Source organism: Micromesistius poutassou, assembly GCF_964030765.1.
Source record: "Micromesistius poutassou genome assembly, contig: SCAFFOLD_1269, whole genome shotgun sequence".
In the NCBI taxonomy this organism is placed as follows: domain Eukaryota; kingdom Metazoa; phylum Chordata; class Actinopteri; order Gadiformes; family Gadidae; genus Micromesistius; species Micromesistius poutassou.
Window position 1 is genome coordinate 1 of NW_028177108.1, and position 15,517 is coordinate 15,517.

General features: G+C 47.3%; 1 protein-coding gene across 1 annotated transcript; it reads right to left on the bottom strand.

Annotated features, from left to right (window-relative positions):
* Positions 1–7: 7 nt before the first annotated feature.
* Positions 8–15,440, bottom strand: LOC311376755 (uncharacterized protein; the record flags this gene model as incomplete). Its single annotated transcript, XM_084491233.1, is given in 15 exon segments — positions 8–88; positions 426–618; positions 1,115–1,603; positions 2,034–2,194; positions 2,793–2,961; positions 3,952–4,123; positions 4,450–4,603; positions 5,022–5,218; positions 7,615–7,711; positions 11,688–11,876; positions 12,240–12,461; positions 14,460–14,590; positions 15,170–15,328; positions 15,331–15,426; positions 15,429–15,440. Coding segments are annotated over 15 exon segments (2,522 nt in total), but the record flags the coding sequence as incomplete, so codon positions are not given.
* Positions 15,441–15,517: the final 77 nt, after the last annotated feature.

The following is a 15,517-nucleotide window of genomic DNA, read 5'->3' on the forward strand; positions in this document are numbered from 1 at the left end:
AACAAACCTGTAAAGCTGTCTCGTTGTCTCCCATCAGCTGGTAAACTCCTCCCAGTGATCCACTAGCCTCGCCGGCCAGTGATTGGTCCTGTTGGTAGTATTTGGTATTCAGCTTTTAGACACTTTTTATCTGACTTTTTTTTTATCCGACACAGCATTCAATATTTATACAGTTGAGATTCATGCTATCTGTGAGCGGATTGATTTTAGATATCTGTTAGACTGTGGCCATTTAAAGGGCAGAAAGATCTAGAAAAATTATACAGTTTCCATGCTCTAATAAAGCCTATGATAAATATTTCAAAACATGCGTTTCGTGATAAGACAGGACACGTCGGTCAACACTGTCCATTGCTTAACAACAGTCAGTCATTATACGTCAGACTTCAGACTACTTCAGACTACTTCAGACGCAGCAGGCCTACCCCTGCTGTGTGGGCGATGTTAAGCTGGTGTTCCAGACAGGACAGGGCCTGTTCGTAGTTGCCCAGCTGGCTGTGCAGGGTGCCCAGTTCCCCGTACGCGTGGGCCTTGCCCCCTCCGTCGCCACCGAGCTCATGTGCCACCACCAACCGCTTCTCAAAGCACACCAACGCCTGCTGGAGGTTACCCATGGACCTGGGCAGGGAGCAGAGCCGAAAGTGGAGATGTGTGGTGGTGCTGGTGGTTGGGCTCTGTGAGCAAGTATGGTTGGAATGAATGGGTGTCCATTTCTATGTATTGCAGTATCGGTCCATATCAAAGATTCATGGTGGTTGGGGGATTAGTCAAGGAATTAGCATTGCTTGACTTCTTGAATTCTTGCTGGCGTACAAATAGCGAGCCTAAAAGTGGTGTTAAATAGTATTGTAGGTAGGTGGGTATAGGTACGGTTACCATTAAGTACGACGTAGTAGACGCATTTATCCAAAGCCCCCCCACCCCCCCTAAACTAAACTCACGTTTGTCTGAAAAGCACACTGTTTTTCCATAATCTAACACACGTTGCCTCAGGCTTTACAGCCGCCCAGCTCATAAGTTAATCACCGGGTTCGTTCAGCGGCTAGAAACACCCCCGGTGTAAGCCGCTTCTACAGTAATCCAACCTCTCCCTAAGCGCCCCCCCCCCACCTACCGGTGTGCATTCCCCAGCCCCCTGTAGGCCTTCTCCTGGTCCTGGACGTGCACCAGGCTCTGCGCCACGCTCAGGTACTTCTCGTAGTACTGGATGGCCTCCTCGAAGTCGCCCAGCGCGTCGTAGCAGTCGGCCAGGCTCCCGAACGCCCGCCCGCGGTCCAGCACGCCCTCGGCGCCGCTCAGCTGCTGCAGCATGGCCAGCTGCTGCTCAAAGTAGCCGATGGCCTCCTCGAACAGCCCCATGTTCAGCTTGGTGATGCCCATGTTGCCGTGCACCCGGGCCTCCAGCCGGGCGTCACGCAGCCCCTGGGCCAGCAGCAGCTGGGCCTCGTAGCACTGCAGCGTGGTGGCGTAGTCCCCCAGGGTCATGTGCACGGCGGCCAGGTGGCCCAGCGCCTGGCACTCCCCCTGCTGGTCGCCCAGGTCCCTGCGCAGGGTCAGCTCCTGGCTGTGGAAGGACAGCGCCAACTCCATCTGCCGCTGGAGCCTTTTAGGGGAGGGCGGGGGCGGGGGGGGGGGCGGGGGGGGGGGGAATAAGGTGAGGAGAGAGGATACATGCGTCTGATACATGAGTTAATTGTAAATAGTAGCAAATACTTTCATTCATGGGTGTAAGTGCACTAGTTTTGTTGTCTCTGTTGTTGTCACACTTAAAGACAATGTGGAATGGCTTTTGGAGCCCAGCTGTCGTAGTAGAACATATTTGAAAGTAACGAAAAAGGCAATTAGTTGAGGACTAAACACAGGAGGAAAGGGATTTGATTGGATGGTGCCAAATTGAAACAGTTGGCAGCAGTGTCCATACAGGCTTTATATGGTAATTAAAGTGGTCACAACCGATGCACAAATAAAACCACTTGAGTTGTACACACAACCGTTAATAAACAGCAAACAGAAACATTTCTCCGCTGGTCTACCTGTGAGACGAGCCAAGTGCTGAATAAGCATCTGCCTCCATCTTCTGGTTCTTGTGCTTCTGGGCCAGCTTGAGCTGCTGCTGGTAGAAGCGCGTAGCCGCCGGGAGACCTCCCCGACACACACACACATCCCCCAGGTTCCCCAGCGCCCGGAACGCCGCCTGCCAAACACACACACGCACGCATGCACAAGCACACACGCCACACACACACACACACACACACACACACACACACACACACACACACTCACCCAGAGTAGTATTGATCACCATCCAAGGTCTCTTAGTGAACACCTTGCCAACTGCAGAAAAGTATCGGTGAATTGTTGAATGTCGTCATATCACAGCGTCGGGTGGTGAATTGATTTAAAAATGGAAATCAATAAGCACTTTGATATATATATTGTAACTTTTGGCACAAATTGGTTAAATTATTAACATTTGTAAGAAAGTAGGACGCAATGAACAGTAACTTTATTTCCTGATATTTTATTTTATTTTATTTTGTTCTCAGCCTAACTTGTAAGTTTCCTTGTATAAAAGAGTCTGACTAATGACTCTCTAATCCATTTAAATGTAAACGGATAATAAATCTGTCACTTTGTGAACGCTATTTCAAAAAAGTGCTGTAAAATGACAAAAGAGCCTACACTCTGAGCACAGGCAGGACCCAACAGGAATAAGACCGTGGCAGTGGTGGTGCCGTGCGCTACATCTCTCTGTTGGGCGACACCCAGCCCCGGGGTCCCTGAGGTACCTGGGTGTTGTCCAGGGCCTGGGCCAGGGACAGCAGGTATCTCTGACACTCCTCCGCCTTGCTGTACTCCCCCAGGGCCTTGTGGGCCAGGCCCAGGTTGCAGTAGGCCTTGGCCTGGGCCATTTTATCCTGGAGGTCCTTCGCCAAGCCCAGGTCCTGCTCATAACACCTGGGACATACAGGAGGACGTTCATAACACCTGGGACATACAGGGGGACGCTCATAACACCTGGGACACACAGGGGGAAGGTTCATAACACCTGGGACGTACAGGGGGACGTTCATAACACCTGGGACGTACAGGGGGACGCTCATAACACCTGGGACATACAGGGGGAAGGTTCATAACACCTGGGACATACAGGGGGACGCTCATAACACCTGGGACATACAGGGGGGAAGGTTCATAACACCTGGGACGTACAGGGGGAAGGTTCATAACACCTGGGACATACAGGGGGAAGGTTCATAACACCTGGGACATACAGGGGGAAGGTTCATAACACCTGGGACATACAGGGGGACGCTCATAACACCTGGGATGTGGACATACAGGGGGAAGGTTCATAACACCTGGGACGTACAGGGGGAAGGTTCATAACACCTGGGACGTACAGGGGGAAGGTTCATAACACCTGGGACGTACAGGGGGAACGTTGATTCTATGTTCTAAATTCAATATGCAATATTTAATATTCTACATTCGACATTGTAGATTGGAGAATCTAAATTATAAATGATAAAGTCATTAATAATAATAATAATAAATCGAAATATATTTATATTCCTAATTTGTAATTTTACATAATATATATTTTATATATATTATATTTTACATAATATATATCTAAATGATTAATTATGCATTATGGATGATTCAATATGAATAACAAATTCTAAATTATGAATGGCAAATAAGACTGAGACAACCAAGAATTCTAAATGTGGTGCTACATAACGTAGTCGACCCTCGATTTGTTGTAAGAATTGCATTAGCCACACTGTCCCTGTGCAACACTGGAATCAATATTTCCACTTAGAAACAAAACAAACCAAAAAATACAACCAAACAGTTCTATTATTAACACTGTAAAGTGCTATAGTATCTATAGGAGTCAGAACAAAAGCTGAGCAAGGTTAGAGACTAAAAGACCATTACCTGATGGCGTCTCGATACTGGCCCAGGCAGTAGTACGCGTAGCCCTGGTTGTGGAAGATCTTCCCGGCCGTCTCCAGGTCCTGCAGCCCGGGGCTCAGGGAGAGGTACTGCTGGTAGTAGGGCAGAGCCTGGGCGTACTCCCCGCGGCCGCTGTGGAAGTTCCCCAGGTTGGCTGGAAACAGAGGAGGGGACATGAGGCTCGGATCAGGATCAACGCTGCTGTCTGTACATGAGCGATAAGCGGTGAGGGAAGGTGCAGCCCATACAGGTTTGTTAAACCCCCTCATTTGACTGCTAGAATCTAAAAAAAAAGATGGACAGACGGATAGACAGAGGAGACGGAGAAAAGAGACAGACAGACAGACCGAAAGCGAGAGACTACTCTCTGTCTGTCACAGACAACATAAACACAGACAGATTGACAGCCAGACAGACGGGCAGAAAGAGACAGAAAGAGGAAGACAGACCGACTGAAGGACCGACAGAAACAGATCCCACCTAAAGCCCTGGCTTCACTCTGGGTGTCCCCGAGGTCTCTGGCGATGGAGAGGTGGTGCAGGTAGTGCTGCAGAGCCTGGTCGTGGGCCCCCAGGGCCTGGTAGGCCACGGCCAGGTTACCGTGGGTGGAGGCCTGGGATGGACGGTCGTTCACCTGCCCCACAGTCACACATCTAATTTTCATCCTTGCAAAACCGTCTGTCTTAAAGTTAAACTTAAGTTTTTTGATTTGTATCATGCGTGTACGTGTGTGTGTGTGTGTGCGTGCATATGTGAGTGCACGAGTGTGTGTGTGTGTGTGTGTGTGTGTGTGTGTGTGTGTGTACGTGTGCGTGTGCATGCGCATGCATGCATGTGTGTGTGTGTGTGTGTCTGTGTACATGTGTGTCTCTGTGTGTGTCTCTGTGTGTGCGTATGTGTGTCTGCGTGTGTGTGTGCGTGTGCGTGTGCGTGTGTGCGTGTGTGTGCGTGTGTGTCTGCGCGTGTGTGTGTCTGCACGCGCGCACGTGTGTGTGTGTGTGTGTGTGTGTGTGTGCGTGTGTGTGCGCGCGTGTGTATACATGCGCTCCCACCTCCAGTGAGATCTGCAGCTCCTGCCTGTGGTAGCGCACTGCCTGGTCGTGCAGACCCAGGGCGTTGTAGGCGTTGCCCATGTTGCCATAAGCCCGGCCCTGGGCAGCGTAGTCCCCCAGCTCCTGGGCCAGGGACAGGTGGGTCTTGTGGAGCTCCAGCGCCTTGTCGTACTCCCCCCTCATCTGCTGGATGATGCCTGGGAGGGGGCAGAGCAGCGGGAAAGATGCAACCTCGTGAGCCAAGAGAAGCTTTGATGCTAAGAGGGTGAGGTAATCAGACGACGATGGATGATTAATAAAGGATGAGCTTTTTTCATCCCAGACGTGTTTTGACAGCGGAAGAAAGTTAGATAAAGGGGATTTCTGAGCAGAGAAACTTGTTTTATACTCAAAGCGGTTCTGTTTTTGTATCAAGTACTGGGTGTTAAATTGGGTAAAACCAGCGGGAAATCAAGTTGCGGAAAAACATCAAAACAAATCAAGTCAGCCTTTGTATTTCTGACCCATCACACAAAACGTTTGCATTAATCATTCATTATCTGTGGAGATTTTTCGGCAAGTCACAAAAAAAACCTTGGCGTGGCAAGGTAATGAACCTTTAACCGACTAGCCCCATATTCAACGTAGACATGCTGTAGTGTAGACTCTAGGGATCATTTCAACGGTTAAATCCAATCTGATATTCTGATGGCCTGGTTTTTCAAATGTAGGTTTTGTTTATTGAGCGCGATGGAAACGAGCGTGCCACGTGCAGAGACACGCCACCTGCCACAGTCCCTGTTCGCCGTCAGACTCTGCAAAGTTCGATCATCGTGTGTTGATCTGGCAGCGGCCTAGTGTGTTCTCGTTGTTATAAATAACTGTTTCTAGGGCCGGTCGAGCTCGATGTGAGGGGAAGTACAGAAGACAGTTGGAGCAAGAGAGGAGAAGATCAAAGAACAATAGGGGAGGAACAAACGAAGAGCTGCCTCAACTACTAACACCATTTTGGATCCATACTGACCGAGACAGGTTTGGAGCAGAGAAACTGGTGTTGAACAACCAAATTCGGAAACATTCGATTTATTTTAGATTTAAAGTATACAGCCTTATGTTGTATATTCGCTAGTTGTGACCAAAATGTATTCAAAAGAGCTAAGAGGATTATAGTGAGGCCTGCAGAGTTGGCTGGGGTTACGGTTGGTGGCAAAAAAAAAACCTGACCCACACGCACGCGAACGTGCGCACACACACACACACACACACACACACACACACACACACACACACACACACACACACACACACACACACAGTGGCGGTGAGCTGTCGACTCAGCAATGGGGTCGGGTTCACTGACTCAGATATCACTGTGGTCGCAGAAACAAAAGCCTTGTTAATAAAACATGCATTTTTAATGGCTGGAGAGAGAGAGAGAGACTACTGCAGTCATGTGACCAGGGGACCCTGGCTCATCGTCTACACCTGGCCAGGCGGAGGAGGAAAGGGGAGATCCCAAGCTCTGGGATTTGCCCTGAGAACAACACAATGCCACCTGACACGCTGTGAAGGCAACCTGGAATGGCATTTATATATCTGCCCGTTCTTTTTGTATCCTGACACATCAAATAAAAACAAAATGAAGCAGATCGTCGATCCTTAATTCAATGTGTGGAAGTTATGAGCATGAAGTTGTTGGATTGTACGAAAGAGAGAAAAAACCGAGCTCAGCAAAGTTGATCTTTGTCTTGATCAGCGGAAAGATGAAAGATCGAGGCCTGCTAGCGTGGATGACTTAGTGGTCCCTGGAAATGTGACTGATGTCCATTAGACTTTAACTCATAAACACAAGCTTTACTGTTGACTATGTGAATACTATGACTATGGAAATTAACAACATTCTTGAAGAAAATGAATGAATATTAAATAGTATGCATTTAAGCGGAATCGGTACAATCAGGTAGAACTGCTCATTCTCCCCATAGTCCTGCATGTACAGTTTAACATTTGTGGCCAAAGAAACTCAATGCAGCATTAACCGGACTGCGCCCCATTCAACCGGAGAACCAATCACTTCTATGGCGTAGCCATGGTAACAAGGGGATGGTCTGCAGACAGCTCTGATGACAGAGACAGAGAAACCTCCTCTCTGGATGGTCATCCGTGATCAATGCAAAGCCTTTAATAAGGGCTGTTCAGTCCACCTGGGGTCATTACCCAGCAGCCTCTGTGGACGTCAATAGTCGACACAGGATTGTATTATATTGTTCGTGCATAGCGATTGACACACAATAATTTATCTTTATATAGGTTTTATTTTTACTTAAGCATATTTCTAGCATATTTTTGAGTACTTAAATGTGTTGCCGGTGATTTGTCGTACGATTTCAGTGCCATGTCTTACTCTGAGGAATAGAGACTTGAACTTGCACTTTGTGTACAGAGACACGTACACACAGACATTCAAATGCACACACAAACACAGACGCACGCCAACGTTTCAATGTCTGCCACCGGAACACAGTTTTGGCAACATCAAGTGAATTGCCAAGTGATGATGATGATGATGATGATGATGATGATGATGATGATGATGAAGAAGAGGCAGGTTTACCCAGGTTGGACGAGGCTCGTCCCTGGGCCGGTCGGTCTTCCAGCTCTTGCGCAATGTCCAGCTGGTTCTGATGGTACCCCCCAGCCCTCGCCAAGTCCTGGAGAAACACACACACACACGCACACACACACACACACACACACACACACACACACAACACACACACACGCACACACACACACGTGCACACAACACTCTTATTCAACACCTGTCATACATATCACACAGTCTCCAATTGGCTTTGTTTTGGACAAACATGGACAAACAGGAAAGTGTTGGATGGGAGCATTGCCCGCCATGTTTGGTGAGGATCATGCTAACTGGAAATTGAAGGATAATGCTGGCAGATCGCGTTGGCAGCTAGCGTTCTCTGCCACGTTCGGAATGCTGACAATTGCGTACAGTTGCCAATGCTTATATGTGTGATTGGTTGATCAGTCAGGACGGCAAGTCATTTTAATGTGCAGCAATTTGGGAAATCACAAATCACATTTTTCCACTTGTGACACCATAGGCGTCGATTACGCTGGGGACGCCGGGGACGCCGGGGATGAGTACCCACCAGTTTTCGTCAAGATTAATTTTGTACCCACCACTTAAAATGACAAAAAACTTTGAATTGAATTATCTCAATGCTGTGGAATGCGCTGTTCACTTGCATGGTCCTTCCCGACTTCCAGCGGTGAATTATTTTTCGATAATTGACCGTTGCATATAATGACCGCTGTCAGGAGGAAAGCGGCTCTGATTCACGTCTCTCGTATCACTCCGCAAGTAGTCCGGTAACTTATCAACCCCAGTGTATTTGGTTGCTAAGCAACGTCAACGTCTTTGGCGGACTATTTCTCTGTTGATCAACACTACGAATGCTGGTAACAAATGAATTGTAAAAAGACACACCGTGTCAAGTTATTTTTTCGTTTTGCCAAGTAGCCGCGTAATAAGCGTGATAATGTATAGAACGTCGTCGGTCATTATCTAGAACAAGCCCCTTCAGGGCGAAGCAAGACACCTTCGCTTCGCGCGGTGCCCGGTTCGCCTTGTCTGGGCTTATTTTCCCGATAATGACCGGCGTTCTATATATGCCTTACTTATTTTTGTATGAGCTGCCAGCCTGGCTTGGACAATGATATGATATATAACTTTATTGTCAATCAGCTTGGCTGAAATTTGCCTTGCGACCCAGCAGCCATTGTATGCATAGAGCACATATACACATTACACACGACATAGCACAGTGGAAACAAAACACAAATACATATATAGACACACGCAGATCAGAGCAAATGTCCACCGCTGAGCTGACCTATGGCTAAGCTCCTGATTCAGCCTTAAGGTTGACTGATGGACGAAGGACTTCTTTAGTCTAACCTTAGTGTGTGTTGGAACACTGTATCTCCTTCCTGAAGGTAGCAACCTGTATTCTCTATACAACACATGGCTGGTGTTTGAGCTGATATTCCTTGCCAACCTCAGAATGCTGTTATCATACGTAGAGGTATACAGACTATGAAGTGGTTGTCTGACAATCTTTGAACACATGCTTAGTTGTTGTAGCAGTTGTGACTTTAAGGCTACAGACAGACATCCATACCAGGTGGTACTACAGTACTGAAGAACACTCATAATCACAGAAGTGAAAAACAAAAGAAGAATCCTTCTACTAGCACCAAAAGATCTCAGACGGCGAAGGAAATAGATTCTTTGCTTTGTATTCTTACACACTGATTCAATCTGATCTTTCCATGACAGAAGATGGTCTATTACTACTCCTAGATATGTATACAAACAGACCTGGTTGATCTGCTCACTATGAACAGCAATGGGGGATCTGTGTATCTCTAATGGTGCACGACAGCTATCAGTATAAAGGGTGAAAAGTACAGCTGAGCTTACACAACCCTGAGGAGCCCCAACATTAGTAGTTAGTGCTGAGGAGAGGGTTCTGTTCACGTTCACCCTCTGTACTCTATTGGTAAGAAAAGAAGCATACCAGTGAATTAAATATGGATTCAGTTCCAACTGTACCATCTTTGACACCAGTATATCAGACTGAATTGTATTGAAAGCTGAAGAAAAGTCTAAGAACAGCAGCCTTGCATAATTTTCATTGGACAGATCTAGTGGTTAGGGTTAGTGTTTAGTGATTAAGTGGACCAGTGTGACAACCGCATCTTCCGTACCGCAACCTTTTTTATAAGCAAACTGACAGGGATGGACTTTGTCTTTGGTTATACTAACAAGATGTTGTAACAGTATTCTTTAAAGTGATTTCATAGTCACTGAAGTGAGGGCTATGGGTCTATAATCCTTATGTTCTTTTGGACTTTGGATTTTGGGTAGTGGTTTTATGTGTGAGGTTTTCCAAGACAGAGGAATTGTGTGTGTGTCTACAGAGGTTTGAAATATTGGTTGCCACACTGGAGCCAACTCAGATGCAAATTTCTTGAGGAGAAAAGCAGTGCACTGGTCCGGCCCACTAGCTTTGTGTTAGTACACTGAAACACTTCTCTGACATCCTCTTCAGTGATGGTCATTCTGTCTGAGGGGGCAGGTGTTACAGCCTTCAGTATTTCAGTGCACTTTGAGGAATTGTCCAATTATTCGAATCTGGCAAAGAAGGTGTTTAGGTCATTAGCTAAGCCAAATCCATTGTCTGTCACAATAGGTTTGGTTGGAGATGACATTCCTGTCATAGATTTCGTCGTATCCCTTTTTGTGATTATTGGCATTAAACGCGTCTTCTAGTCTCATTTAGTTTTTTAGCTTTTTTTCTGATAATTTGAGTGCACCAAAACCTTTGTTTATGAAGGCTGTTTTCCTTTCATGTATTACTTCTTTTGTATCCTTGGTCACATAGGATTTATAATTTGGATAGATTTTTATCTCTCAACTGTACACAGAAATTAATATAATCATTTGTGACTGTGGTAATTTCATCCAATGAACCATCTCTAAACATGTCCCAATCTGTACAGTCTAGGCATGCTTTTAGTTGTTCCTTGCTTTCAATCAATGAAATGCGGTATTAATACCAATACTCTTTGGCTGGGATGCAATGATGTCACGACAATCAAGTCATTTTAGCCTGAATACATGAAGGTAAAAAGCACCAGAGAAGGTTGCTAGTACCATGGACAGTATCAGAGCGATAACCTGTTGAACTAAATGGATGTGGTAGGCTACACCACGGGATGCATCTGCAGACCACTGCCACATAAATAAAGGTAAGATGCGATATTTATTGCTTAAGATTTGCTGGTGCTGTGGTGAGGTGTTTTGTGTTTTTTTGCACTCAAGTGGTCGGCTGTTTCAACTCTTGCAATTGATGTTGGCCATAGCCACCAAGTAGCCTAACTTATCCACGGTTTGCGTTCGTACAGCGTTGGGTATAGTGGAGATGACGATAGTGGAGTAATTAGTGGAATAATTGTGGTGGGGAGTGCATGAGTTTTGGTCAGAATGCCTGATGTAGATTGGATGGATGCGTGTTGTGAATTGAGAACAGCCAGCTCATGATGTGATACAGCATTCAGCTGTGCAACAAATATTTTTTGCTTTTTCAATCTTGACGACATTTGTAGTGCAGTGTGTAGCCACACGTTTGCCCTTTCACAACTTAAACACGTAGCTAATTTCCTTTCCTAGCTCCTCTTTGTTTGTGTTGGTAGCTTAGTCATGTCATCATGTCACGTTGTCAACATTGGGTACATGGAGCACAACATAGTGGGTCATAGCCTATGTCCAATGCTTTTTGGAAACACTTTCTTCATAAAACGTCAGTTTTTTGTATACATTTTATTCATTAGTAAGCTACATGGGTACGCCGTCTTTCAGAACCTTTCATTACCTGCACTGAAGAGAAAAAAAAGAGTGCATCCTCGCTGTACCCAGCACTTCTGAAAATGCACTTTGGAACGCGTCTCCGTCCCCAGCACATTTCAGACCGAACTGACGCCCGTGTGTGACGCCACAAAAGTGGAGGGGGAGACCAAAACAGAACTCCAGTTGTCACGTCACAAGCTGATGGATTTTTTTTGAAAATGACCCTTTATGAAATAAAGGTCCCCGACCTGCATGCAGCGGGCGGCGTGGCCCAGCCCGGCGTAGGCCCTCATCTCGAAGGCCCTCTCCTCCAGCTCCCGGGCCAGCTCCAGCACGCGGGTGTGGTAGGACACGGCCTTGTCGAAGTCCCTCTGGGAGTGGTAGGCGCTGCCCAGGTTGCTGTACGCCCGGGCCTCCTCCCGCTGGTTCCCCAGAGTCTGTCACCGGAGGGATCGTCAAGCAGGTCTTAACAGGACACACACACACGCACTCACATACACCGGGGTAAACTGCTGCCACATGGACGGTGGACGCTGGTCCTCTACTCTGCGGTACCATGACCTCGTCAGCAGCATGCTGTTAACGACACGTTAACTGTTATGTGAGCTGCGTGTTACCGTGGCAACATCCATATTGCTGTCATCTGCGACATACGATTACCTTTGCAACGTCCAGGTGCTGTTGTAGCTAGATAGATACATAGATACATTTCTTTACATTTTCCGGAAATCCTTCCAAGTAGCCCCAGGGGGGGGCACGGTGCATTTTAAGAAACGCCGCAACTAACACGTTCACGTTACCTTGGCAACCTCCAGATGCTGCTGGTGGCACTGCAGGGCGTTGGTGAAGTCCCCCAGCGCGGTGTACACCGCCCCCACGTTGCCCAGCTGCCGGGCCTCGGAGAGCCGGCACTGGCTCTGCCGGGCCAGCAGCACGCACTGCTTGTGGCTGGCAAGGGCGTTGGGGTAGTCCCCTATGGAGGTGTACACGTGGCCCAGGCTGCTGAGGGCCCCCGACGCGGCCTGGGCACAGGGGGACCGGGGACCGGGGCGGGGGGGACATTTGGAGGTGAGGGTAAGTCACTTAGGCATATGCAGCAAGCAGGCACAACACACAAAACACCACAGACATGTATATACGAATAACACAATGTTAACGCACACATGTTTGATATTATTCTAGAGATAGTTTTTTGCATTTTTATGCGTTATTATAGAGTGAGATAGAGAGGGAGGTATGAGGGAGGACATGCAGCAAAGGACCACGGGCGGGATTTGAACCTGCGATCAGGACTGAGCCTGTATGGTACTTGCTATATAATGATCAGGTTTGAAAAACGGCTTTGTACATCCTTCTTGAATAACAGCTCCCTGTTAAAGGATTATAAATGTATTCATAACTATAAAACTCGTTGGCCTACATTCTCCTCTAGTTCTGTAACACGGAGCCGTCTCTTCGTCGCTTCGGTCATATTCGCCCCCCCCCCCCCCCCCCCCCCCCCCCCCCCACCCCCCCCCCCTCAAACGTCTGTGTTTGCTAGACAGGAGTACGAGAGTCGCTGGGGTTTAGAATTACGCTGAGTTTCTCAGCCCAGCGAGGACTCTCCTTTAATGGCAGTATGTTCAATTACATTGGGGTGGTACTTTTTAACAATGTGTACACAGTGTGTAATGCACGCTAAATATTGTTTGCATATAGACTACTAATATAGACGTGGATTCCTTGACGTCAGCCATTGATTTACACGCGCATAGTTTTTGTGCGGGGGAAACTGGTCTTCAACATTTTAGCCACTAGCAGCGTAAAATGATCCATGTTTGGAATATTGAGGGAGAGACTTGAATTGCTGCGGCGTGCACAGGGTCAAATCTCATTCATATTCATCCCTTAGTCCACGTCAATATTTATTCACTTTTTATCCAAATACAAGTCCACCAGACCTTGCAAAATATGAAATATGAAGAAATAGTATGCTAAATATATAAAACATGGGCTAGCTAATGTGTTCCAAACAAAACGAAGAAAAAACACATTTGTTTGTATTACTAGAATGACATTTTTTCCAGTTGATTTAGAATGGTGGTGGTGGTAGGTCAACCTGCCTTACAAGTACTTACAAGCCTCTACGGTGAACCAGCTAGAGGCCGTTAGAGGAACTACAGAATAGCCTACCCGTTAACCACCTGTACATCGTAAGAGGAACTACCTACTAGTCTCTACCGTACCACCTAGAAGCAGTAAGATGCACTATTTACAAGCTCTACCATGACCCACATAGAGGCGTTAGAGGAACTACATTTTAGTCTCTTCTGCCTGAGCTGTACAAATTAAGGCTGCCGCATGTACCATTTTTGTTTTTGATAAATGTGAACATGATTGCAATTAAAATGGAGACACATGATCTGCACTGAATCTTAGTCATCTGTCGCGTAGAGGACTCAATAAATATGTAGTTGCTCCAATTAACGATTGTATGCTTTGATGGTTCTCAGCCTTCACTTGGAAGTGGCTTTGCATAAAAGCGTCTGCTAAAATGAATGACAAAATGTAATTACATTTTATACATTCGGTGTTTATGGATTTAACCGTTGCATAACCAAGCCTGACAGTCTGTCAGGAATATGGGAGATTGTGGTGTGTTTGTAGGGCGCAGAAGAGCTAGAAGCTAGCTGGCAGATTCCTGGCTGCAGTTATTTGTTTGTGTACTGGCCATCTCTGCCCACGACAATATATGTGTATGATAAATCCCCATTCCACATGTCTTTGTTTTGATAACGTGTGTGTGGAGACAACAGAATGAGCCCATGTTGAGGCCATATTGATTGATTGCTGAAGATGGTTGACATGCTTGCTTGCTCACGAAGATCAATCATTTTCACACTGACACACACAGGCAGACACACATACATGTTAGGATGTGTACACACAACACACACACACACACACACACACACACACACACACACACACACACACACACACACACACACACACACACACACACACACACACACACACACCTCTCTATCCTTGAGCCTCATGGCGAGCACCAGCTGGTTCCTGTGATTGGTCAGTGCCTCCCGGTAGTTCCCTTTGGAGTAGAAAGCCGAGCCGAGGTTCCCATGAACCCGACACTCACCACACTGGTCACCTGTGGACAGAGACCCACACACACACACACGCACACGCACACACACACACCACACACACACACACATATATATATTTGCACACAATCACACACACACACACACACACACACACACACACACACACACACACACACTCACACAACACATATATATTAGCACACAATCACACACACACACACACACACCTTCATGTATTTTATATTCAGGTGCTTATCAATAAGGAGCAGGTAAGGATTGGTTAGGATGCCTAAGGCAGACTTCTGACAGATGGAAATCAAACCCAGTGCCTTCCTTGTGCCATCCTGCTCCACGATTATTTATTTCATATTGTATTGTTTATTTTTTCTTCACGAAAAGTCAAGACAAACTCTTCAGCTACAAAGAGTTTAACTATGAAACGTCTCTGAATGGACTGCGTAGGGTTAGCTCCAGACCCTGGCGTTAGTGAGACACGCCGAGACCCACTCCAGACCCTGGTGTTAGTGAGACCAGGAGACCACTCCAGACCCTGGTGTTAGTGAGACCACGCTGAGACCCACTCCAGACCCTGGTGTTAGTGAGACCACGCTGAGACCCACCCAGAGTCTTGGCCACCTCCAGGTCCTGCTGCATGTACGCCACGCTCTTCTCGCTGTTGCCGAGCGACCAGTAGGCGGAGCTGAGGGCGGAGAACACCGAACCGCGCAGCTTCAGCGAGCAGGTGCCTATCTTCAGGCCCGACTCCAGCACCACCACGACGCCCCGTAGGAGCCCTGGCTCACCAGCTCCTGGCCGATCACCGACACCACCACGAAGGGGCTCTTGTCCAGCTTCATCTTCTGGAGCTTCTGGTAGTGGGCTCGATGGAGTCTGGAGGAGGAGGAGGGGGGGGGGGGGGCGGACGAGGAGACGGAGCGTGAGGTGTGCGTGGATACACGCGGACGGAC